Source organism: Pezoporus wallicus, unplaced genomic scaffold (genome assembly GCF_028554395.1).
Source record: "Pezoporus wallicus isolate ANWC-B61680 ecotype Strahan unplaced genomic scaffold, APGP_CSIRO_Pwel_v1 scaffold_6445, whole genome shotgun sequence".
NCBI classification, from domain to species: domain Eukaryota; kingdom Metazoa; phylum Chordata; class Aves; order Psittaciformes; family Psittacidae; genus Pezoporus; species Pezoporus wallicus.
The window spans coordinates 1,621,487-1,646,479 of NW_026641753.1; the positions used below are offsets into that span (position 1 = coordinate 1,621,487).

Genomic DNA, 24,993 nt, shown 5'->3' on the forward strand with positions numbered 1-24,993 from the left:
CCCAGAAAACCTGGTCCAAGTGGTTGGAGAAAGGCAAAGCCACTTAGGGGCTGAAAGCCAGCCTGGGGCAGGTTGGAACAAGGATAAAACTTAGGGAACTAAAGGAAAAAGGGTTGAAGGGGCTGGTGTGGTTCTGCCTGACCAGCCCTAAGACCATGTGGTGACAGTTCAGCCACGCTGTGGGAGTCTGAAGAGTCAAGGATAAGAAAGGTCTTGGGAGAGACAGGACTGGAGGCTTCCAAGGCAGAGGAATTTGTCCTGATTCCTAATAAAGCTGGAGTACAAACTGCTGGTGGCTGCAGCCACCAACACCACCGGGCATGGGGCCTTGCTGGGAAGTGAAACACAGCAAGAGAAGAAGGCCAGAATGCTGCTGGGCTGAAACATTGAGTGGCAAGGGGCCCAAATCACCATGCTGGGCTGGGTCTCCCTTACAGCACGGAGACCCACCCCACCACTAGCCCTTTGGAGCAGCAACCTTGTCCTTCCTGAGTACAGCAATAAGGAGAAGCATTGCAATGGTGGGGAGCAGTTTGAGGGGGGCTGTACTGCAGGCGCCCTCAGCAAGGCACCTGGGACTTTGAGATACTGCTGGGGCCAAAGGAGGCGTCCCCAGGACCAGTGTTACAGCTTTACACATACCAGTCACTGCAAAAGAGAATGACAAGTCCAAGTGACGGTTTCCTATTAGTCTTTTAATAGTTCTTCAGTCACAGCCGGAGCTGGGTGCCTCCAGAGGGGGATCCCCATCCCAATTCATGCCTCCCAATTATACCTGTTCCACAAATCACCCCATCCCCAAGTCCAATCACTTAATTCTGGTGGCTGGTCTTTTGATTTCCCACTGGGTTTCACAGTCACTGGGCTGGCTTTCATCTCTTTGGTCCTTCTTCATTCTGCTTGTTTCTGCTGAATTCAGTGAGTTCTGTTAGCAGCATTAGTTTTACCAAGCTTAACTGCTGTCAGCTCTTGCAGCCGAAGGCTTCGGCTACTTTAGCTGCTAACGCTAAGCCACGAATGCCAAACAGAACTATGTAGAGAGAAGAACGCAGTTAATCAAATTTCCTCCGCAACAGCAGCATTGGGCTGCCCAAACCCGCTGGTCCCGCGCACCCTCCTGCTCTCCCTCTGTGTCACCTCAGGTGAGGAGCCCAGAGGGACAGCCAGCCCATGGCTGTGGCCGTGCCCGGCGCCGGCGGCAGCCACGGGTGCAGCGTGAGCAAAGGTCACTGCGCCGCCCCGGCAGCGCAGCAGCGCCGCAGCCGTGCCCTCCCGCCCTGTGGAGTTGGTTCCTCCTTTGCCTAACGCCGGGGCAGGAAGTGTGGGGTGCGAGCTGCGAGCTGAGCCCTGCCGGGGAGCGGGCTGCCGGCCGGCCACGCGGGAAGCACCGACATGGCCCGGCGGGAGCAGGGCTCGGCTGAGCCAAGGGCAGCTGGCATTGCCCAGGCATCCACCTTCCGGGAAGGCACGCGGGCCAAAGCGGGGAGCCTGGCCCGCATCTCCCATCTCTGGCCAGCCACCACAGGGAGCAGGGAGCGTTTCCATTCGCTGCAGAGGATGGACACCAACAGGAGCGTCAGCCAGAGCAGCCAAGGCCTGGGGAGCTGGGGCAGGACTGCAGGCCGGCTCTCTGTTGGCTCCGGCAGTACCCGGAGGAAGGAGCTGAAGGAAATTCTCCTGCAGAGCAACAGCCCCAGCAGCACCATGCGGTTTGCCACTGCTCAGAAGACATCCGATGTCAGCAGTGTCCTTGCAGGGACACACCAAGAGCAGAAGGCCGAGCAGAGCCCCGAAGTACTGTCCCTTGCCCTGGATCCCCTGGAGCATGAATGGCTGCTGACAGTGGCCCAGGGTGATGCAGACAACATCATCAGGCTGCTGGACCTAGATCCCAGTCTGCTGAACAGGAAAGACTTTGTGACAGGCTTCACCGCTCTCCACTGGCTTGCCAAGCATGGCCACTATGAGAGCTTCATCCAAGTCATCTCCCATGCCCAGAAGAAGGGCTATCCCATCAATGTGAACATCCCTACGGCCAGCGGTGGCTTCACCCCCTTGCACATGGCTGCCCTGCAAGGACACGAGCTGCTCATCAAAGTGCTGGTGGGAGCTTATGGGGCAGACACCAGCCACAGGGACCACAACGGACGCAAGGCTTGGCAGTACCTGAGTGCAGACACCTCCCAGGAGCTGAAGGAGCTGGCAGGGGCCTTGGAGGAGGACTTGGTTCGGCTGTGCTCTCACAACACCAACAACAACTGTAAGTCATCCAGCGAGGCCAGGGCAGGGCAGGACTGTGTGGACTCTAGGGCTGAGGGGAAAGCCCAGCGCTCCTGGAGCATGTCAACCCTCCGGGTCTTTGTTCGACAGGCATTTACTTTCTTCCAAGAGCGCTAAAGCTCCCCTGGCCCTGTTCTCCTGCAAACCTGCGCTGAATAGTAGCTGGAAGAGCCTGTGAGGGGCTGGGAACTGGGCGAGGGTTGGCACTTGAAATCCCAGCCAAGCAGGGATTGACCTCCTGCATGAGGGCACTTTGGCCACCTGGGTCTCACGTGGTCTTTCGGGGCTTGTGCAGGTATTTGTGTGTGTGTGGCAACCATGGCCATGGGGAGCACTGCCTGTGTCCAAAGGGGATTTTTCCCCCACCCCTGCTGATGGGGATTCCTTGCCACAGTCCAGCAGAGCCCCACAGTGGGGGCTCACATGCTGGCATTGCTGTGGGGAGCTGCTTCTATGACACCCCGCATGCCTGTGTGGGGATGCTGACCCTCCATGGAAGGTGTCTTGTGCTGGGGTGGATGGCTGGGTGCCTGTCCCAGGCTGCCGGCAGACTTTGTTTGTGACTGCAGGAAGGTCATGCAGCGACTTGGTGTCTTTATTGTCCCACCTATAACATGAGGCTGTGTCATGGTTTAAGCCCAGCCAGTAACTCATAACCACACAGCACTCCCCTGGCTCCAGCAATGCTGTAAAGTTGGACTTGTCATGGCACCTCAGGTGCCTGGACAGAGACACTGGCAGAATATAATCACATATTTCACAAGAACACTCTTGTGATGCCAGAGGCCTGGCACTGGACTAACCATGGAGAAGCAACTATGGCTTCAGAAACAACCCCCCAAACACTTTTTTATGTATGGTTTTCTGCTGTCAGGGAGAGTGGGTACAGACAAGCAGGCTGTGCCTCCAGCCACACTTCCAGTTCCCTGTGAGGTTTCCAGACCTCTTCTACATGTACCTCCTCTGGGTTGCTGTTTGTCTTTGACAGCTAAAGCTGTTTCTCAATAAAGTAAGAACTGCAGTGCCCAGTAAAACAGAAGGTTTTCAAAGTGCAAGACAAGCCCCCCCTGGCAGCTCCTCCCTGGGACCCCCATCCAGGGGGGCCTGAGATGCTCCCCCTGGAGATGGGAGGAGGAGTGGAGGAGGCAGGAGGGACACCCAGTAGGGTAGCATGTGGTGGCTCCCACAGGGACTGGAATTGATGAGCAGCTCTGGAACGATGACTCATTGCTCAAAACCATGGAAAATGTACAAAGGCTGAGAGATTATCTTTGTTGCTACTGAGGTCATGCTCAAAAATGAACCTCTTGAGAAATGTCCTCATAGCAGTATAACCCTGTGTGTATGTACTGGTAAGTTCATTAAACAGGCAAAACCTCTGCTCACTTGTTTGTGTTTGTTTCACCAAATGGAGCTCTTCCCAGCTGATTTCAGCTTGCTTTTCACATTCTCAATAGCCAGGGCTGCTTCAAAATATCTTCAGAAAACAACTTCCCCTTTTTCATCAGCATGAGACCATTTCTACCCCCTTAAATAGCAATCCCATTTGGGAAGTGGCTCTCGGACAGCACATGAGGAGTTTCTGTTCCCCATTACAGTGCAGAAGCTCTTGCAGAGACATCACTCCATTTATATTCAGATTGTGAAATGCTGCTCAGACACTGGAATAACCCAGTCTGCAGTGGACAATACATGGAAGAACATCCTCCAGATAAGCAGACAGTAATCTGGTGACTGGATAGTGACAGGTGACAGTCACCCAGGTGACAAAGTAGACACATAGATGTATATGGACATCTTAATCACCAAGGTCAGCAGCAGAGACATACAAAACACACAGGGAATGAATTTAATGCCTGATCTACACTGGGTTTGTAATGCTTTAAGAGATTAAGGACTATAACAACATACCTCCTTCCAGAATCTCTCTGGCCACATCCATACCACAGGACAACAGGCTAGCTTCCAACAAGCCTGGCCACAGCAGCACAAACTCCATGAAAAGCGCTGATGTCAGAACACCAGCAATCTTTAGTTCTGATAGCCACAGCACTGTTGGTAAGACAGGTGGGTGCATGTCTGTTGAAGTATTTTTTGACCCATTAGTCCTCTCTCACCCTTTCACAGCAGCATGCTGTTGAGCAGAGGGTGCAGGACCACTCTTGACATTCTTCTCTGAGTCAGGCAGAGTAACCAGTGGAATTAGTGAGAATTTCCTTGAAGGAGCGGTTTCCTTGGCATTTGAAACTGCAGCTTAGTCATGCTGCACCCGGAAACCTGGACTTCCATTGGAAAGTAAAATTTAACTGGCAAATGCCACACTTAAGTAAGTAACAATTTTTAGTACTCACCTCCCCTTGACAGCTATCCAAATCACCTACAGGCAGCTTCCCAACCATCTTTTGGCCATGGGTTTGAAGCCGTATTCTGCTCTGAGGCAAATTAGGCAGGCACTTCAGAAGGAGCAAGACCAGAGCCTGGTGTTACAACATACTCATCAATGCCACCCCTGCCTTGCCTGCACTGCAAGGGAACCTCTCCTCAGAGCAAATACCAGTACCCTTTCTGCTGCTGTGCATCGTGTTTGCCCCAAACACCACCCCTCATTCACATGGTTTCCTTTCAGACCTACAGAGGGGAAGTCGGTTTGCAAATACAGACATTTAAAAAATAGGTATATAATCTTTGCACACTTTGCGTCTCACTCAAATGAAAGCCTATCCACAAAAATGGAGTAGAATATCGTAGTTGGGTTTTTTTTCTTCTTTAAAGCTTCTGTTGATGTCTTAGTTACTGTGCATTAGCCCAGTTCTGCAGAGATACCTGACCACCCTCACAACTTGCAGGGAAGGAGAGGGTCAAAAAGAGCTGCCACAGGGCAGCAGACATCATTCACATCCAGAGGTATTTGTGTTGGTTAAGGTTCTGAAGAAAACTGAGTTTAACCCAACTTTAATTTGTAGTAAATTTACTTCATGCTATCCCTTCACATCCAATTTGAAAAGCAGTCAAATGGAGAAAAATATTATGAGGGGTTATTTTCCAAAACAGCTCCTTGGTAGAAGCTGCTTCCACCTAATAAAAATAGCACAGTACTGTGAAACTATCTAACAAACAGTAATAAATAGTTAAATCTATTACTTAGGAAAGGCTTCCCACAAATGCTATGGAGCAAACTTTTTCCATTCTCAAAGAAATTACTTTTCTCTCCCTCAGCTAGGTCCTCACAGACACAAATTAAGAGAAACTCTGTGAGCAGCTCTACCTGCCAGCAGTGGTGACGGGGAAAGGCAGAGGGCTGTTCACAAGGCTCCAAGGCTGATCTTTGACCCTCAGCAGTGCTGTTACTTCCTAAACACTTGTTTCAGAGAGAAGAGCACAGAAGAGATTTAAAAAACATGGGGTAAAAGTGTTTGCAGCACTTGGGCCTCTGTTGAAACATCTCTAGCAATGCTGTTTGCTGCTTTCCTGTTGCACTGACTTACTGCTTCCCCCCGATAATGAGGTAGAAACTAGACTCTTAGACAGGAAAGGGACTAGAAGTTACCTCTGAAGTATCCTGAAAATTGTAAAAATCCAGCCTTGCTCTGCTGTGCTCACAGAAACTTCCAGCACACCTTCCTTACGAAGAAGACTGTCCATCTATTTGTTATGCATTTATGCGTGCTCAGCATATGCTGCTGCCTAGCATCATGTGCTGTAAAACAGAACGTGAAGGAGATGTATCTATTTACCTTCACATGAAAAGCAGCAACACAGAACATATTGCAGCCTAAGGCTTCCTCAGGAAGCTGCCACCCAGGAACTGAGCTACCGCAGCAGTCTGAACCCAGAAAACAGGACCTCAGCATCAGGATGGGCTCTGCAGCAGCCACATTCGAGAACACGTTTGCACCTTCAGTTATTTCCTGCTGACCAGAGCACCTATGTCAGGTCTGCACTGCAGAAGGGAAAGGAGCAGCAGGCACACACGACTTGGTGCTAAGCCACAGCTTCCTTCTCCACTTCCCTGCAGTATAGGTGACATTGCACATGGCCCAGCTGGGGAGCTGGAGTGATGACTTCTCTGGGCAGTTTAACTCCTTCCTTTGCCCCTTTTTTTAAACAGGTACTAACTCTTCTTTTACAGCAGCATCTTCAGTTACTAATGCTCCTGCTGAGAACATTAAACACCTTTGGCATCAAGACCAACCTGATCAAGTCAACACAAAGCTCCAGACACAACTCAGGTCGTCATTCTAGGGAACATGCAGCCATTATGTACTACAGGTTGTAAGATTGTGGCATTTTGTAGGAGCTAAATCTATCCACTGACTGTGCCCTATTCATCCCCCCTCCTTTCCCATTTCTTTAGTGGAACCTTCTTTCACCTGATTATTCCACTGCACTCACTCTCCAGCCAGCATCTTAACCCCAGACTCCATGGGCTGGCCTGCACCCCATCCTACCTGAGAGCCAGCGCTCCAGGAGTGGGGCCAGGCCTCCCCCGGGGATGGAGCTGCCGGGGTATGAAGCTGCCCGAGCACAGGCTCATGAGGACACGCAGTGCTCAGGGCAGCTTTGCCCATATGCTGCTTTGTGAGTACCACTGATCATCTCAGCCCCATGCTCTCACTCCATGGGCAAGTGTTCTTACAGCACCTGCGGGCACATAACATTTTAGCATTTGCCAAGTACCATGGTACCCTTTCCCACGTTAACTCCTTTAAAAATCAGTTCTGATTTTTACTCTTTCCTTTAAAGAAATGGCATGCTTTGCTCCAAGAGGTTTACAGTAAGTGGAAAGGAAGACATGGCCTGCTCTATCTGATAAGGTTTCTCACACTGAGATTATACTCACAGTAACATTAGTTTTTATTCTGTTACTATCCCACCATATATATATAAAGTAATTTCAACCAAGTCATCCAGGTCTGTATTTATTAGTAAACCTGTACACTGTCAATACTCATGATGATGCCTGAAAGAAAGAACACTAATAGAACACAGTCTTCATGTTTCAGATGCAAATTACTTCCAAGATTTTCCCAGTTAACATAAATATCCCAGACTAGCTTACAAAAAAACCCAACAAAACACACGTTTGGGGGTGCAGTCCAACACTACAGAGGGAATCACTTGGGGGTGCCAAACAGCCACAGGTGTATCAGTCTGACGCAGAAAGACAAGTGTTATTAGAGTTCCCAGGAGACAGTCCCTCTTACAATCCCAGTTTGGTCCTTCTCCAGTGCCTCCTTTTGGAGTTGTACCTAAGACAAAAGCAGTGTACATTAGCAAAGGGCACACACATTTGAGGATCCAGGTGGAGTAAAACCACCTTAAATTAGCTGAATGGTAAGGAACTGAAATCTTTCTTATGTGCTGGAGTGGGAAGCTGCCAACAATCAGCTGTGAACTCAGCTTAGAATTTCCATCTCATCACTAAGCAGCACATTACTGCAACAGAATCTAGACATCAAGGAGGTAAAGATGCCTGCAGAGATGCAGCACTGACATGTGAACATCTTCCCTCCTCCTTTGGAGACAAGGCCTGTGATCTTGTGGTGATTGTCCAAAGATAAGAAAAAGCTACCTCCTGAACGTAGTTCATAATCTAACACCAAAAGTATCAGTTTTCTTCAAAATCTGAAAAGCAGAGCAGCATATGGAAAGGCTATCTTCCAGTCAAGTATATTAATTTATCAGTATGTACTTGTACCTGTTAAGAACATATGGTTTCACCACTGTACAGGTGAAACCAAGGAGACTTGTTAACAGAGACTCTCTCAGCAGGACAATGGCAGTACTCCCACAGGAGGAAGCACTGCAATTGCAGCCTGCTTTAGCACAGGTTGGGAAAAACTGGTGACCAATGTACTGAAGTGCCGTAAGACAAATCAATTTTCTCCATGATAAAAGTATTCCAAAGTACTGCAATTAGGTCAAACAGAACCCAACTGCAAGCTGGTGTCTGGAAGACAAGGATACAGTTTGGGGCACACAGTACTGATTCTACCTAGAAAGAAACAGGAGAAGCACAGAACGTGGCAAGCCTGTGCCCTTTTGCTGCCTGATCCAGCCACTGCTACTGACACTCTCCTCACTACTCAGGACAAAAAATAATCTGGGAGAAAGAATCCTGTTCCCTTAAAAAGTTTAGACAAGGAAGTGTATGAGGTAAAAAGCCAGAGGCACAGCGTAAGTGAACAAATTACACTGGCTGAAGCTTTTAAACCAGAGGGCTTAGATATACACCACCTTCTGCATGCCTCACATTCACCCAGTATTTTACAGTCTGCTCTTACTGCATTTTTTTAAATACAATGCTTGAAAACAAACACTATGGGCAAACAAAAAGGAACTGTTGCAAATCAATTCTGCAGTGATGTACCAAGGATCTTACACTGTCAATTTTATCTCATATACACCCAACAAGCCCTTCGCTCCCTTACAATCTTCTGTGTCTCGTAACACCCCTGCTCAGTGAGGTACTGTTCTTGAGATGCAGGATCGCAGAGGGACAGCTCTGAGCGAGGGGAAAGGTGCTGGTAAGGGCAACATCAGCAGCAAAGGCTACCAATTCTGCAGTAAATCATCCACAAGTAAGTTCATGTCTTTAATTTATGTGCCACGACCAAGCACCTGTGGATCCTTGCACAGCACTGGCATGAACTGGACTGCTACAGAAGAAACTGGCATGAAAGCTCCACACTGCCTCAAGAAAACAGGCCAACAGTACCTGGAGTTGTGGGTCTGCACCAGTGCTTCTATATGAAATTCACAGCCACAAAACTGCACTGCTGCTTGCGTAAACCTTTTTTACACAACCAGCTTCTGACTTCAGCCCAAGCGGCACACGCAGCCTAAGCCTGGGTGGCTGCAGCGCTTCAGAAAGCAACAAACCATTACCTGATCTTATTGCCAGTCTTCATGCGAATCCACTGCGGGATCGGCCGGTTCTGCTTCTGCTTCTTGGCAAGGAAGCGTTTGATCTTGAACGTCTTGTGAGACGACTGGAAGAGAGAGCAGCCGTTATGCCCACACATCAGCCACCGCCTCGCAGCCGGGCCCGGGCCGGCCGCCCCGCGGGGGCTCAGCCGCGCCAGAGCAGGGCACGGCGGCGGGCAGGCCGCAAGGCCTCAGCAAGCCATGAGCTGGAAGGGAACGTTGAACCCAAGGCCTTCCCGCCGTCTCCCGTCCCGTCCCCCCCACCCCGGGCTGCGGGGAGCGCAAGCCAACCGGCAGCGGCGAGAGGGGCCCGAAATATCGCGCCCCGGCGGCGGATGGCGGCAGATAGTCTCACCATGGCGCAGAACTGCCAGGCGTCCCAGCGATGGCGGCGACGGAAGAGGCGGAAGGGGCAGGGGGAAGCGGCGAGAGAGGCGAGGGTTGCGCGGCCGCAGCGACCCCTGGCGGCCCGGCGCCACAGAGCGCAGTGAGGGACGGCGGCGGCAGGAGTTTGTGCGAGTTTATTGGGTTTAGTACAAAACAGCTATGGCTAAAATTCGCTAGCTTAGGAGGAGCTGCTACTGGTGAAGTCTCTTTCTGGGCTGTAAAATAACAGTTCAAGTTATGAGGGAGACCAGGAGTGCGGTAACGCTCCAGACGGTGAAGGGAGAATGCTGCAAAAGAACAGGATGTCCAAACCAGCTACATTTGATTAAAAGTAAGCGTTTCAATGTAGGTAGACTTTACATGACAATTTGTCAAGAAGTATTCCAATATTAAGCCAGCTTATTCATACACTCCAACTTAGTTACTTAATATCCAGAGAACCAGGAAAGAGGAAGGTCTCTCCCTCCCTAGCTTTATCACTGACATGCCAGGCGTTCTCCTCTTCGAGACTCCTCCTCTTCATCGGCACCTCAACAGCCCCAGCCTGTGTACCTGTCTCTGTGCCAGACTGACATCACTCAGCTATCACTGCCACACAACACCTGTGTTAACTCCGGGCAACTTCAAGCTTGCTCTGCTTAAGCACATCAAACACTGGCTCCCATCGCCTTACAGTAAAGCTCTGGCTTCAGATCCAGGTGTCATCTCCTGACTGCGTGACTCATTTATTATCACACTTAAGGCCATAAAGTCTTTCTACTTTGCAAAGATTCTCTTCTCTGATGTAGTTCAGATGCTGGGAAAATAAATTCAAATAACTGAAAATACAATGAGAACACATTTCAAATTCCAAATCTACAGCTGAGGTTCTTTAACCAGAAACATCCAACAGCACAATGCCCCCTTGTCTTCCTTTGTTCCTTCTTCGCTTCGAAGGCACTTCTGGATTGCGTAGTACATGCTCTTTGGCTGCACAGACAGTCAGAACACATAAGGCTTGCATGCTAGTCACTCCTCTTCCTTCATATTACTCGTCTCACTTTCTTGTTTCTTATCCGCACCCTGATCTGCAGGCTTTGCAGCACTGTCTTCATACTGACACAATCTGCTTCGGCTTCGGGCTCCTGGCTGGTACAGCTGCATTGCTGGACGATCCTGAAATAAATCAAAACTATTTAGACTCTTTCATAGCCCCCAGCCATCATAGTTATGATGGCATCAGTGATACTAGAAATGGCTCAAACTTTTCACGGTGTTCTAAGTTAAATTATTCCACCATGTTTGCAAGGTAACTTCAACTGTTTCAAATCAAGGTTGTCTCTGTTGTGAGACAACACCCCGGTTCAAGCCACAAACACCACTGCGCACAACTGAAGTTATCTGTAAAGAGCTTCCTCCTGAGATGAGTTCAACTTGCCCTCTCTCAGAATAGAGGCCAACTTCAAGCTTCTTCAAACCCCCGAGTTTCATTTGTATCCGAAACAGCCTTAATTGACATGGAAAACTTGCATACAACAGATTTGCAGGGTATATAAAACTATGCCCGAGACATTCTTTCTTCAGTCTACGGGAGATCTTCTGTCATATTCTGCATGTAGCAGTCTTGTCCCCATTTGAGGGAACCTGTTCAATCACTCTCTCACTTCAAGATGTACTTTCAGGCATATATAGTGTCAGCAAGAGACACACGCAGATTACTGATGCTCTGCTGACACTTTAAAGATACAGCCTAAGGCGTAAGTCAGCAAATGAAAAGAAATCAGTGTCTTTACAATTTAGCCCATGGTATCATGGCTTAATTCCTATACAGTGACAAAGAGTTTAAGCAAAATTTAGTAGACAAACAGGCAAACTTTCTAGCAATGGCAGAGTTTGTTACCAGAACAGGGAGAACTTTCAACAGAGAAACCACACGGTTCTCTCCTTGAAGTACTTTTACCCTAAAGCCCACAAACTGGTCCATATGAATCAGACACATGAATTTAAAGAAATCCAGCACCTTGTTTCTGATACGATCCCTCTTAATTGTATCCTCTTTTTTATCATCTTTGGTTACTTTCTCAGATTTGTCCATGCTGCTGGTAAAGTCTGTAAGATCACTTTTCTTTCCCTTTTCTCTGAGTAAGTCTCTCTCCTTTTTCACCTCTTCCTCTTTTCTTCTAAAAACCTTCTCTTTCTCAAAGCGCTCTTTCTGCCTCCGACGCTCCTCTTCTTGGCGCCTCAGTTTCTCCCTTTGTGCTCTCTCATATTCTCTGTCTCTTTCATAATCTCTATCTCGGTCCCTGTAGTCCTTTACACACTCATCTTCTGATCTGTATGAAAACAAAACTGAAAATTAAGCTCAAAAGATTCATCAGAGCTGGGAGATCAATGTAATACTGGTGTAAGTTTGCAATATGAAGATGACACACTGGTAGGTTCTAGGGAGCTTTTGGGAAGCTGCATTAACTCAAGTCATGCATGAGAACCTGAGATGATGCTGACTGCTGGCACTTCCTAGGCTCCTACTCACACAGCTGGCCAAGTCTCCTCTGGCTCTGGAAAGCACCTGGATTTCTCTGTCTTATCTCTATTTCTCACATGGCAGAACTGAAACTTGACCAGATCACAGAGCTGTTAAGAATTATACCTTCCACTTTGATATTTTACAAGACTTAAAAGGACTAATAACTGCAGCACACCTCTCCTCTTGCCACAGCTCTAATTCGCCAATCGCAAAGACAGTGCTCACAGCCTGCTGCAGGTCACCCACACCTGGGCTTCTTTTGCAGAGTTCCTACAGTGAGTTGAAAAAACATCAAAATTTGTCCACTAGTGAAGAACTAGTCAGGTAATTCACACAGATTTCTGCAACCACAGAGAACACATCCCATGCCTTCTATCAGAAGGCTAATTGCAGAGGAATTACTAAACAGTCATTGGCAGAGCAGCCTAAGCCTCAGTACGATCAGGAAACAAGTTATATATACATATATATATTTATAGCAAGTACTAGAATACTTTTTTGCCTTCTCTTCTTTTGTCTCCCCATCAGATCGTTTGGCAGATGCACTACTCGCATTTTTTTCCTCCCTCAGAGACTCTTTTTCCAGTTTCTTGGATTTTTCTTTTCTCTCCAAGTCTTTTTCATCTTTTTCAGGCTTCTTAAGCAGCTACAAAGAAAACAGAAGTCTCAACTAAAAAGCTCACTTTCATACGTATTGTCTGGCACAACACCAAAATCGCAAAGGAACCACAGTCCAGTAAGAAACAAACATTAAAGTAATACTACTGCAAATCGTAGTATTTCTAAAAGCTGGAGTGTATGAGTAAGCATTATCCACAGAGCAGACTAGTAATTTTCTCCTAAAACAGGCCAGTTTAAAAAGCTTAAAAAGTCTCCATTCCATAGTGAATTCACAGTTTTGTTCACCATAGCATGTACAACAGTCACATGACAAAAGCTTTAAATATTACTTTGAAGCATTACAGGATGTAAAACTTAACAACGCCTAATATTGAATATTACAAAAAAGTAGTAATCTACTAACACCAAACCCATGTGATTCTTCACACAATACTCAAAGCACATTCTGAGAGACAGATATACAAATAATAGGGGAAAGGGAGTGTAACAGTTTATAATAAAGAACTGTTCTAGACCTTAATCTTTGGTTCTTCTTTTGATCTGTCTCTTTCTTTTTCTGGGCATCTGTCTACCTTCTTCAGTTTTTCTGCTTCTTTTCTCTTCCTTCTCTCCTCCTCTTTCCATTTTCTTCTTTCTTCTTCTCTTTGTCTTTTTCTTTCCAATTCTCTCCTCCTCCTCTCCTCTCTTTTTTCTTCTCTCAGTCTCTGTGTGTTTAAAACCAAAGAGAAACAGTGTCTTTCCAGATCTAGAAAAGATCCCTTTAAGCCTAAAAAGATACGGTGCCACAGTGATAAAGTAACTCGCCTCAACCCCACCTCTACTGTAATAGAAAAACAGTCCTGTTGTCTCTATTATTCTGTTGTGAACCTGAACATGTTACAGCAGCATTTCATCTTTTCCCCTCTTTCATGATCCTTAACTTGTACTATCTTAAAAAAAAAAAAAAAATCAACCAACACACACAAGAGTAGCCTCAGCCTTTATAATTCTATTTTTAATGAAATCTGCCCCACCTGTTATTTCCTCTGTTGCTAAAAGTTAAAATGTTATTATGTGCTGGCAGAAAGATGATCTACAAAGACGTGAGTCAAAACAGCATTGAAAAGGAATCTAGTCTGACAGTACCACAAGCAACACTTAGCTGTGACCAGAACACACACAAAGCACCACCATTCCTCCAAAGGCCAGTGTTCTGGTAGTTTCAAGTATGCGAACCAGATGTTAACAAGTTGGGTCAAAAGCTTTTCTTCAAGAGGGCAGAAACATATCAACATACATGCTGCAATATACACACCCATGCTTTAAATGAGCCAATTGGACTTGCAAGAAATAAGAAGATTCTGGAGATAAGTCTTACCTGTTTATTTTTCAAGAAGTTCAATAATGGAGTAGTCTTTTTAGCTAGAGAATACATAAAACAAATGTAAACAATCTGCCTTATCCAATACTTCAACAAAACCCTACATGAAATGAAAAAGCCTTATGGATTTTCCAGCCTTTCTCCTCTCACATACAGCAATACAGCAGTAAAACAAGTCTTCCAATCCTACCCCTGAACAGTGGCAACTATTAGGATTCTATAACCTTCTTTAGTGATACACAGTATACCTCTCTGTAATTGGACATTCAGTCTGCATTAGGCTTTTCCCAGATTCTCTTGTTTTGAAAGAGCATTCTGGTCATTTTTGTGATATTTTACCCAACCACAGAATGTCTTAACTTCTGCATACATGGCACATCCCCGCATCCCACTGAAATGCAGCCACTCCACAGCCTAGCACGGCTAGCAGATGTGACTAGCATCTTAAAACAAGCATAGACATTACCATATAAAACTTAAATCTATAAAAGAATTTAGACCATGACAGCAAAACAAAGTACACTGAGTAGTATTAGCCTAAAGGTTTAATAAATACCTAACAATCACACATAAGAATTCAGTCTCCTGAAGGGTGAAAAAAACCCAAAACACAGCTTCAAATTACACCACATACATTCCTTTGTGCTCTAGGAAAATGTTGCTGTAGTACATAGATTTCCATACCTATGAGCTCTTTGTTTCTTGCCTCTATTTCCTCCAACAAAGTTTCTGGAGTGGAAGTTAATTTTTCATCATCTGCACTGTAACTTTCCAGAAACTTCTTGTACTCTGGATCTACAGGGAAGGGAAGAAAAAGAGGAAAAAGGAAACCACAGCATGAAAAGAATTTCCCTTGTGCACTGCTGGAATTCTGGGTTAATCTGCATAAGCTGTGGTGCTTATGTCACCTGTTCGTAAATTGGCAGCTCTCAAATGAGCTGCTGCGTTATGTTTGTCTGGAACAATCATATTTCATAGATTTGCAGCTGCCCAAGCAGTGCTAATAAGCTATAACTAAGCAAATATTCTGTCAATAAACTACAGTGTCACAGTAAAAATTTTTGTTCTGGTTTCAGGTGGGATAAAGTTAATTTTATCCCTAGTAGCTGCTGCAGAGTTGTGTTTTGGCTTTAGTCTGAGAATAATGTGGATAATACAGTTGTTACTAGCAGTGCTTACCCTGATAAAGGTCTCATACTCTGATCAGTAAGGAGGGACACAAGAAGTCAGGAGGGAGCAGAGACAGAACACCTGACCTGAACTAGCCAAAGGGGTATTTCCATACCACAGCATGTCATGCCCAGTATATAAACACGAGGAGGTGGCTGGGAGGCACCGATTGCTGCTTGGGTTGGTCTGAGTATTGGTCAGTGGGTGATGAGCAATTGTATTGTGTATTACTTGTGTTTCTTTGGGGGTTTATTCCTTTCTTTCTGTTGCCTCCCTTTCCATTACAATTATAATTTACTTATTACAATAATTAAACTGCTCTTATCTTAGCCCACGGGTTTTAGCTTTTTCTGATTCTCCTCCCCATCCCACTGAGGTGAGAGGCAGGGGGAGTGAGCATCTGTGTGGTGCTGAGTTGATGGCTGGTGTCAAACCACAACACAGCATATTCAAATTACTGCTAGGGATTTCAAGTGCATACATGCAAAACAAAATAGCCAGCAGTTATACCATCTTCAATGGTTCCAGTTTTTGCATCCTTTTTCTTACTCTTCTTTTTTGCAGCTTTTTGGAAAGGTGCAAACTCAACTATAGCAGCATATTCCTGACCTGTTAAGAGGAGAGGGAAAATTGCATTAAAATAGAGATGAACCAGATATAGAGTATATTATCCATGTCTACAGCAGGAAGATAAGCCTCACAAGAAATATGCAATACTAGAAGAGACTACTTGGAAAGCATAAAAAAAGTCTTGTATTGTGAAAGACATTTAATAAAAAAAACATTTTAGAGACAGCAGAATTCATGAACTAAACACTCATAACATCAACAAAAAGGCAAAGTAACAGACTCACAAGATGGAAATACTAAATTTAAGACTGCCCATAACTGTCAGTTCAGCCACCTCAGCTATACCACACCACACAACATCCTCATCCTACAGGCTCTGCTATCATTGTGCAAGTGCAAGATAATGTTTTAAGTTAATGTAACTGGGGCAAATCTCAATTTTTGGCAAAATACAATACAATGCAACACATTACAGTCAGGCTTTAAAGTTTCATCTTTTGACTAGAATGCCACATTTATGGCTGCATAAATCAAATGTTGCTGTTGGATATGGCAAATACAGCATCCTGTTACACTGCAAACCAGGCTATTTAAAAGAGGTGGGTGTTATTAGAACCTTGCCATGCAACCATTCTAAATGAGGGAGGGTCTTGTGGACAGAGCTTTGTGTCACATAAAGCAGCTGGCTGGATGAAAAGTAAACCACAAAGTTCAAGGTGAAATCCTCAGCCTAATAAAGCCAACAGGAAGACTCTTGGTAAAGGTTTTGCTAAATTTGTAAATTTAAGGTTTTTCAATGACAGACTAAGATGTTTTAGCGCTACGTGATGTAAGTAGGTTTGAAATGCAAAATTTAAGGACATGAGGTGTACTGAATACCTAACGTGCATTCAGAAAAAAAAGTAAGTGGTGACACAACTAAATACTTGGATGTTTAACCAATAAATTAAACAACATATAAACTATAGATGTAGGTCTCCAGAGACCAGTTGCTTTTACAACTTCAGGCTGCAAGAAACAAGCCACTCCTTTTACTGAATCAAGATGATCCACTCAGCTGTAAACTGGATCAAGCAATAATACGGATTAAAAACTGACCAAAAAATAAGCTGTTAGAAGTGTACAGAACAGACAAAGGGAGCAGTGGAGCAGGGCACCATTAACCTCAGCTTTGTTTAGCTTGGACAGCAACACCACCCGCCCATTTTCACTTCTCTGACTTCCCACTCAGGTATGACAATGCAAGTATTAACCTTAGTAATGCAACAACTGGGTTTATCTGGAAATCACTATCATCTTGATGTATGTATACTTTACTGGGGTTTACACATAACACTATAGGATCGATTTAGAAATACAGAAGAAAGTCTTAAATTAGCTTCCACAAAGCATAAGACTTTCTTCTCTGAAATACTGCAGAGCATTCATTTAAGGCACTAAAGCCAAACAAACACCAAGTGGCACACTGGGCTGCTTACATTCATCCCTCTACAATACAGCTCTCACACTGCGCAAACCAGGAGAGACGCACATAGCTCACTTGCCTTTGTGGTCGACAAAAACATAGCCGTCAAAGCGATCCCTGAAGAGGACTATGTCTTCCTGGTTTTTGAAGTTGATGTAGGCTCTCGAGAACATGTGAGGGTACAAGCTGCACAAAGACAAGACCCACACAGCCAGGCTCACTGGGCGGCCCGGCTGACGGCAGCAGCGGCTCTCGGGAGCCGCCCCGGGGGAGGGGGCCGGCGGCCGTACCTGGAGTCGTTGGCGAAGAACTCGAAGTAGTCATGCTCGGGCAGGGGCTGGAGATGCTCCTCCAGCTGTTCCTTCGTCAGGCTGGGCGGCAGCCGCCGGATCACCACCTGCGGCACGGACACATGGGTTGGAGCGGCCCGCAGCGCTCGTTGCCACCACCACCCCTCACACCCCTTCCCGGGGAGGACCCAGCTCCTCCCGCCCCACAAAGGCCGCCTCCAGCGGCACCGGGCGAGGCCCGTTCCCGCGGGACTGGGGGGGATCGCACCGCGCAGGCCCCACCTTGCTGAGCGTCTCCTTCTTGTCCTTGGGCCGCTCGAGGCGGTCGAGCTCAGCAGCGCCGGTCCTGCTGTCCCCAGCGGCGGCGGTGGCCGTGCCCGACCCCGCCCCCAACAGAGCCCCCAGCCCGGAGGCGGCCCCGCGCCGCTCCTTCGGCCTCGCGTTCTCCTTGTCCTCCTTCATCCCAGGCCACCGCTTCTCCCGCGACTGCGCCTTAAAGGGCCACGAGCCGCGCCCTCGGCCAAGGCCGCCCCGCCGCGGCCCCGCCGCACTACGGCTCCCGGCGTGCCCCGCGCGGCCCCGCCGCGCTACGGCTCCCGGCGTGTCTGCGTAGTGACGGCGGCGCGGGGTCAGCTGGGAGCGCTCGCAGGGAGGCCGGTCGGCGGGGCGAGAGGGGGGCACCGCAGCACGGCAGCGGCGGGATGTGGTACGAGATCCTGCCCGGCATGGCCATCATGGGCGTCTGCCTCGCCATCCCCGGCCTCTCCACCATCTACATGCACCGCTGGAGTAACGGCGGCAAGGTCAGTGTGGGGGGAGGACACTGGGCCGTCTTCCCTCCCCTTTCCCCGGCGGCCCCGCCCGTGGGTCGAGATACTGGGGCTGCGCTTCCGCCGGGGCTTCCTTCCCCACACCTTTTCCTTATGGGATCTCTTCCCTCCCGTGGCCCCTTCCCTTGAGATTCCCTGGGAGCCGCTCCCCCGGGGCCGTACAGGCAGCGCTGTTCTCGCCTGCAGGAGAAGAGGATCGCCCGTTATCCCTACCAGTGGGCGCTGATGGAGAGAGACAGGCGGGTGTCGGGGGTCAACAAGTACTACGTGTCCAAGGCAGGTGCTGGGGGCGGTGGGTAGGCAGCAGTGGGAGGGGAGCAGAAGCCCTGTGCTGGGCTCTGAGCAGGACCCTGGTTGCTCAAGGCTATGTGAACTTACTCTGCCCCTGCAGCCTGCCGGGGGCATCTGCATTTTCTTAGTCATGTTCTTAATTATTTTTTGACAAAACCTGCATTTTCAGCTGTGCCCTTCTGCAAGTTAGGGATAATAATGGTGCACATACAAATGATACTGTTTCTTTTTCAGGGTCTGGAGAACATAGACTAAGGTGATGGCTCTTCTGAAGAATCCACTTAACCTATATAAAATGATTTAACTCTAATAAAGACATACATGTATACAAACCTTGCATCTGCTGCTCTTGTATGGTGACCCCACCTGGGTGCCAGATGCCACCAAAGCTGCTCTGTTAGTCCCCTCCTCAGCTGGACAGAGAGAATATATAAGAATGGATGGGTACAGCAGGACAGAACAGAGTGTAAACAGGAGGAAGCCAGGTGGGCTGGACTTACTGTTTGCACACACCTGCAGAACTCCAGGCCAGAAATTACAGGACTTTTATTTTCTTTATACAAACATACAGGACATCTCTCTGCTGCCAGAAGTACAACACAGAGATTTAGGTGAACAAAACAACCATCTAGAAAACACTTTGGTTTTAAAAGCATCTGAGAAAAAGGCGGCTCAGGGCGTATGTTTGGAAATATGCAGTTGAATCACAGAAGCACTATCCAGAGTAAGCCTCCAAGTACAGTTTAAAGAAATGCATATAATACTGCTAAACCAGACCAAATTAAAATAGCAGAGAAATTAAAATAGGATTTTACTATAGACACTTCCATAAACAAAGGAATTTCAAATAAATTGAAAGATACATCCTTGTTACCACCTGTGTACATCCAGGGGTTCCAATCACTGCACCTACTGCTCCCGATACCTATGTATGACATAGGAGAAAAAGAAGCAAGCAACTTAGTTCTTCACTGCAGGCCTCCATGGTTATGTAATACACCTAAGACACCAAGTTGCAATCTGCTTGCTTTAAAGTAACTGAAGCCCATCTGTATTAAATTACAAATTCATTTCTATTTACAAGTCTAGTTTGAACCACAAACTAAACAAAATTGTGTTGAGTTAAAAAAACCAAAACCAGATCTAGATCAAGTGGAGAGACTTAGATCTTAAACAGGAACTTAGGAATTCCTTCATTTTTGCTACTGTTTCCAGTAGCTTGTTAAAGGTCTTTTGCAACCTAAATTATTCTATGCTTAATCAAAACAAATGGAAAATCTCACTTATCAGCATTAGGTAAAAAAGCCCTCCCATGGAATCCTTCTACTTGTCTGATTCAAAGTGAGCTCAGAACATTGCACCTTTCATCTTCCCTGCCTGTTCCTGCCTTCCCTGCCTTTTGTAGCCTTTCATTTTACAGGCATTCCTTGTGAATGGAGAGCAAACCATCCAAGAAAATCTGACAAAAGCAACTCTTTCCTTGATCCAAGGAATCCACTCCTGAGGCTTGACCCTGTTGGGTGAAAAGCACTGCAGCACTGGAAGGTTTTTTGTCAAGTCACAACTGGAACAGGTCAGCTGCTGCTTGGTAGAACCTGTGGTGTCCAGTCCAAATGGAGAATTATTTTTCCTCTTTGCCTTTAGTCTTTCTATAGACCATCTCTCGGAAGCTTGCAAGGATCTTATTCTCTCGTTTTCTCCTCTCCTCCTGGTTGAAGGATGCCAGAGCTCTCTTCTCATCTGCACTGTAAATCTGGTTCTCTTTACGCAGACGCACAGCTTCCATTCGGCGATGTCTGCAGAGGAGAACATTGTGTACTTCAGCATGAACAGAGGGAAGTAATGCCCCATCACGATTTACATCCCTCAACTGGGCTGAATGTTCTGAGTGGCTTATAAAGATATCTACACTAGAGCATCCAAACTGCACACAAGCCTTCCCGTGAAGGAGCATGGCAGAGCAAGAAACTGACTTCTGGTGGTGGCTGCTCTCAGGCAGTCAGCCAGAAAGCCCAACCTACCCCAAGGGTGTCAGCTGCTGCCTTATCAAAATTTAAGGGAAATTCCTGTTGGACTCAGAGAAAAAAGCACAGCCAACCTCTCACCCTTGAATTATTCTCCTACTGAAGAGCCAGCCATCACCACTGCTGTGCAAACACACTGCCTTTGAGCCACCTGACACTAGAGTCTCCTCATTTGAAAACTAAGATAATTACAAGTGTACTTACCTAGAAAGTGTAATTATCTGTAATTAGCTAGAAAGAATTTTTGTTCTTGAGGAGGAAGTGTTCTTCCAAAACCAAGTTGGATAGATATATCATCTATCTATAGCAAGATCGAGTTTAGTGTAGATTACTGCAAGCACACAGAGCACCTTCTCTTCCATGCTTTCAACCTGAGCTTGGAAGCAGTCTTCTAACCAGTTAGCAGCAGAAGCAGCTCTTTAAAATCTCACCGAACCATTATCATCATCAAAACAATACCTGCTGCCACTCATGACATAACCAGAGCTCTCAAACGACGCAATCTCTTCACTGGTCAAGCCGATTTCACCTCTCCGGGGTATACGTTTTCCTGCTTTTACATATTCTGCCATTGCGGCACCTTCACCGGGCAAGAGGGCATGTCCATAGCTTAAAAAAAAAATAAGTACTGATTTCAGTCTCTAATAGAGAGAGAAGGAGCTAAACATCCAGCTTTTTTCCCATTAACTGGCCTGTTTTTCCTTATGGCTAACACTAGCAAGAAACTCTTAAATTAATACATTCCGATTAAATGGTAATAAAGACACTGTAAACTCACAATACTGCAGAGCATTAGCATAAAGGCATCTTAAAATTGATTTCCTGGGAATCAAGGCTAAAAAGCATAAACCAGACTCTTCTACCTGGATTTAGGTCAGCACAAAGGCACACACCACTGCTACTTGTGCCTGTGAGTTTCTGGCACTGCGTTTCTCTCTGATGCATGCCAGGCTCTTAGAACAGCCCTTTTGAAAAGTAACCTTCAGGCTTCATTCAGTTGATTTAATCAAAATACTGTTAAGAGCTGGCTACTCACTTCAAAGGCCTGTCATCCTGAGATGCATGAGTTTTGGGAGCTTCTGGTCCAATCAAGCTATCAGCTTCCATATTTTCTGCAGCAATCAAATAATGAGGAAGATTAATTTTTTGTTATCAGAACAACATCACCTAATAAAAGTCACAAAAGGAAACTAAGAAGCTTTGATGCAAGTTTAAAGCCAGGTGAACCTACTTGATCTCTCAATCCAGAGATCTTCCCCTTGAAACATTTCTTCATCAGAATCTTCACTACTCGAATCACTGGATTCCTTCCTGCTCTTCTTATTTTTCTTTTTCTTGTACTTCTTCCTGTGATAAAGTCAAAGACAGACATGTTATTTCCCAATATCTAAGATGAAATAAAGTGCTTGGAATCATATTCAAGTCACCAGTTTCTTAACGCAAGTTTGGGGGGAAGACCTGGTTTGTCTGCATGCAGATCGTTGTTGTTTCATAGAAGAAAATGACTTACAGCAAAACAAAGACAACATATACACTGTTACACATGTCATATAGTGTTAGAAAGTTGCTCCCTATGCTTGCAGTGAGTCCTCTGCTGCGTGGTTCTGCAGATTTAAAGAAAATCCATCAAATTAAGATTACTCAACAGCATTTACAGCCCTAACAAGAATGCTCACTGAGCCTTCCTCACTATCTGCTATGAAAGTGGCACTGCCCTCTGGCCAAAAGCAGGTAGAATTACACACAACCACCCGGAAACTTACTTTCTGTTCTTTTTCTTCTTCCTGCTTTTCTTTCTATCTTCATCTGAAAAAAAGAAAGCATGTATATTATCAAAAAGAGATGATTAGCTATAACTAAGTAGTTTACTGCACTGTGAATAACCACCTCCACCAGAATGCCTTAGTACACAGCTGCTCAGACATGATTTGCTCAGGTACCAAGTAATACTGCAGAAGTACAAGTAGAGAGCTACCTGCAATACTGTTTGATATGAGAACATATCAAACATATTTCTGGCATGGGGTGCCCAATGGGTGCTAAATTTTACAAGGGCAGGTAGTGCCAGGGGGAATGGCTTTAAACTGAAAGAGGGGAGATATAGATTAGAAATTGGGAAGAAATTCTTCATTATGAGAGTGGTGAGGCCCTGGCAGAGGTTTCCCAGAGAAGTTGTGGCTGCCCCATCCCTGTCAGTGTTCAAGGCCAGGTTGGACAGGGCTTGGAGCAACCTGCTCTAGTGGAAGATGTCCCTGTCCATGGCAGGGAGGTAGAACTAGATGATCCTTAAGACCCCTTCTAACCCAAACCATTCTAGGAAATTCAGAAATCCTATTTCCTAAGGCCAGACCACAAGCACTCAAGGAAAATGCACTGCAAACCCAGCAAGATGATGAAAGAATACCAGATTGGTGGTGCAGCTCTGTAATTTCTGAACATTTTAAGTGTGCAACAAAAGCCAGAAGTGTCACTTCGCATTCAGAGGAGCAGCAGAAGAGCTCTCACACCACATGCATTAGCTGAAACCCTCTCTTCTTACCACTGGAGTCCTCAGACTCTGACTCGCTGTCGCTGTCCTCAGAATGTTTTCTGCGTTTTCTTTTGGATCCCTTCCGCTTTTTCTTCTTCCTTTTCTTCTTCTTTTTCTTTTTTTCCTCTAGAAGGTTTTTAAAAGGTAACCTCAATAATTAGGGAGCAGACAAAGTTCATCTAGCTCCATACAAGTCTCAATCTTCCGAATGCAACACTCTCCTTCAAACTGGAGCCCACCACACTCACTTCCACCTATCCAAGTTGGTGAACCTCTTGCAAGCAAGAGATTCTAGACTTCATCAGTTTCCCATTTTCAAAACAAGCTGTGTAAGCAAAACAAAATACCTTCCGAGCTGGAATCTGAAGAACTACTCTTAGATTTTGCCTCTTCGTCTTCTACCGGTGTGTGCTCATCAGAACTGAATGAAAATAAGAAGTTGGCTATTTACAGTCTGTTGTGCAGGATTCAAGATCAAATGTACACATGGCCAAACACACAGTTGCAGATTTTGAGTCAGTGCTGGCAATAGAGCAAACTATTAAACAGCTGATTTACACCACAGGAATTGGCTTCAGACCCACAAGACAAAGATTGCCTGACCTACAATAAATCATGTCTTGCAAAACTGGCAGTTGGAATTAACTGGGGAATTATTTCTGGGAAAATAGCGGAAGCTGGGGAAGAGGAAGTAATGATTTCATTATGATGGTTCAGAAATGAAGTGACTCACATGAACTAAAAAGGACTAGTGGAGGGATAAGACATTTTTGTAAACTGAACTGACATATAATCAGTATCATAAAAAACAGAGGAAAAGAAGAAAGAATACATCTTACTCAGGGTCAGGAACCTTTGGTGACAGTCCCCAGACTTCGGGTGCCCCCAGTTCTCCAATCCTCTCTCTTTCGTTGAGTCTCCTGCAATGGAGAATGCCTTCACTGACCAAGATCAGATGAGATCGGGCATTTTCAGGGTGATAAGAGCCTACAGCACCCAGGATTCCCAGGCGGTCTCCCATCCAAGCACTAACCGAGCCCGACCCTTCTTCAAAAGCCCAGCTATTCTAGAAAAGCTCTAAAGCTTTCAAACGCTTTTACTGTCATCTCAGAACTGAGAAAGAATAGAGAATAGAGCTAGTGAAGCTCTAGAGGCTTTTTCATGTGAGGTTATCATTAAAATGTCAGAAAACTAATCAAAAAGGACTGGGACGGGGTTGGTACCCTTGTGGTGCTTTAGCCGGGAACCGAACCCAGGTCAACTGCTTGGAAGGCAGCTATGAAAGTGCTACACCCGGCACGTCAACGCTTTAAGCCTGATGTTCTGTTGCCGTTTCTAACCACCCAAAGCACCTAAAGCGCATACAAGGCACACCCAAGGGCCGCCGCAAGGACAGGCCGAAGGGGCCGAAGCCCCGCCAGGTCGCGAAGGGACCGTACACAAACGAGAGGAGCCTCTGGAGCGGCGCTCACCTCTGCCGCAGGATCTCCTCCTTCTCCTTCTCGTAGTACTCGGGCCAGGCCTTGCCGTGGTAGTAGCCGTGGTGCGCGGCTGCGCGCGGCCCGCCGGGGGTGCGCTCGCGGGAGCGGGACCAGCTGCGGCTCCGCCGGTGGTTCGGCCGTTTCAGCCCGTTGCGCTCGCGGGAGCGGGAGCGCGACCGACGGCCGCGGCGCTCGGGGCTGGCGGCGGGTGGGCTGCGGGACCGCGACGCCGGCGCCATGGCGGCCGCGGCCAACGACACG

At 46.7% G+C, this 24,993-nt stretch overlaps 5 protein-coding genes and 1 non-coding gene across 9 annotated transcripts in view; 3 read left to right on the top strand and 3 right to left on the bottom strand.

Moving 5' to 3' along the window:
* The first annotated feature begins 961 nt into the window (after window positions 1-961).
* On the top strand, window positions 962-2,776 carry SOWAHD (sosondowah ankyrin repeat domain family member D). The gene has a single exon (XM_057425219.1). It carries the CDS (start codon window positions 1,393-1,395, stop codon window positions 2,395-2,397), a length of 1,005 nt encoding a protein of 334 aa, XP_057281202.1. The 5' UTR covers window positions 962-1,392; the 3' UTR covers window positions 2,398-2,776.
* A 3,952-nt stretch (window positions 2,777-6,728) lies between these two features.
* The window catches only part of ATP1B4 (ATPase Na+/K+ transporting family member beta 4), a 69,615-nt gene continuing 51,350 nt past the window's right edge, over window positions 6,729-24,993 (top strand). The window contains exon 1 of the mRNA XM_057425196.1: window positions 6,729-6,738. The gene's annotated coding sequence lies outside the window, so the exon portion shown is untranslated. The remainder of the gene's footprint in view (window positions 6,739-24,993) is intronic.
* On the bottom strand, window positions 7,184-18,144 carry LOC130607789 (60S ribosomal protein L39). Of its 4 annotated transcripts, XM_057425190.1 has the most exons (10): window positions 17,859-18,132; window positions 17,577-17,683; window positions 17,366-17,472; window positions 15,762-15,860; window positions 14,766-14,876; window positions 14,079-14,122; window positions 13,237-13,425; window positions 12,595-12,746; window positions 11,594-11,906; window positions 9,715-10,749 (listed from the first exon to the last, which is right to left on the bottom strand). In XM_057425190.1, exons 1-10 carry the CDS (start codon window positions 18,036-18,038, stop codon window positions 10,603-10,605), a joined length of 1,449 nt encoding a protein of 482 aa, XP_057281173.1. In that variant the 5' UTR covers window positions 18,039-18,132; the 3' UTR covers window positions 9,715-10,602. The 4 variants fall into 4 exon arrangements, with proteins under 4 accessions (XP_057281175.1, XP_057281176.1, XP_057281173.1 ...); XM_057425192.1 differs by lacking the exons at window positions 9,715-10,749; window positions 11,594-11,906; window positions 12,595-12,746 and adding exons at window positions 7,184-7,529; window positions 9,169-9,272 and having other exon boundaries at window positions 17,859-18,144; XM_057425191.1 differs by lacking the exon at window positions 11,594-11,906 and having other exon boundaries at window positions 17,859-18,144.
* LOC130607825 (small nucleolar RNA SNORA69) lies at window positions 7,971-8,103 on the bottom strand. The gene has a single exon (XR_008974370.1). It is a non-coding gene; the product is annotated as a small nucleolar RNA SNORA69 (small nucleolar RNA).
* NDUFA1 (NADH:ubiquinone oxidoreductase subunit A1) lies at window positions 18,199-19,029 on the top strand. The gene is made up of 3 exons (XM_057425199.1): window positions 18,199-18,379; window positions 18,593-18,682; window positions 18,932-19,029. The coding sequence occupies exons 1-3, from the start codon at window positions 18,278-18,280 to the stop codon at window positions 18,950-18,952; spliced, it is 213 nt and encodes a 70-aa protein (XP_057281182.1). The 5' UTR covers window positions 18,199-18,277; the 3' UTR covers window positions 18,953-19,029.
* On the bottom strand, window positions 20,111-24,986 carry NKAP (NFKB activating protein). Its single transcript, XM_057425200.1, has 9 exons — window positions 24,724-24,986; window positions 24,091-24,171; window positions 23,599-23,672; window positions 23,261-23,377; window positions 22,485-22,527; window positions 21,953-22,068; window positions 21,758-21,833; window positions 21,181-21,330; window positions 20,111-20,493 (listed from the first exon to the last, which is right to left on the bottom strand). The coding sequence occupies exons 1-9, from the start codon at window positions 24,969-24,971 to the stop codon at window positions 20,319-20,321; spliced, it is 1,080 nt and encodes a 359-aa protein (XP_057281183.1). The 5' UTR covers window positions 24,972-24,986; the 3' UTR covers window positions 20,111-20,318.

Bases quoted from the DNA above. Each gene is read 5' to 3' on its own strand.
- NDUFA1 (XM_057425199.1), top strand. From the start codon at position 18,278: ATGTGGTACGAGATCCTGCCCGGCATGGCCATCATGGGCGTCTGCCTC. The intron at 18,380-18,592 runs GTCAGTGTGGGG...TCTCGCCTGCAG, and splicing joins GCTGGAGTAACGGCGGCAAG to GAGAAGAGGATCGCCCGTTA. The intron at 18,683-18,931 runs GCAGGTGCTGGG...TTTCTTTTTCAG, and splicing joins ACAAGTACTACGTGTCCAAG to GGTCTGGAGAACATAGACTA.
- LOC130607789 (XM_057425190.1), bottom strand. From the start codon at position 18,038: ATGAAGGAGGACAAGGAGAACGCGAGGCCGAAGGAGCGGCGCGGGGCC. The intron at 17,473-17,576 runs GTACGGCCGCCG...GTCTTTGTGCAG, and splicing joins TTCTTCGCCAACGACTCCAG to CTTGTACCCTCACATGTTCT. The intron at 12,747-13,236 runs GTCTAGAACAGT...TTTTCTTTGTAG, and splicing joins AAGAAGAACCAAAGATTAAG to CTGCTTAAGAAGCCTGAAAA.
- NKAP (XM_057425200.1), bottom strand. From the start codon at position 24,971: ATGGCGCCGGCGTCGCGGTCCCGCAGCCCACCCGCCGCCAGCCCCGAG. The intron at 24,172-24,723 runs GTGAGCGCCGCT...TCTCCATTGCAG, and splicing joins GAGGAGATCCTGCGGCAGAG to GAGACTCAACGAAAGAGAGA. The intron at 22,069-22,484 runs GTAAGTTTCCGG...ACTTTATCACAG, and splicing joins AAGAAGAAAAAGAACAGAAA to GAAGAAGTACAAGAAAAAGA.
- SOWAHD (XM_057425219.1), top strand. From the start codon at position 1,393: ATGGCCCGGCGGGAGCAGGGCTCGGCTGAGCCAAGGGCAGCTGGCATT.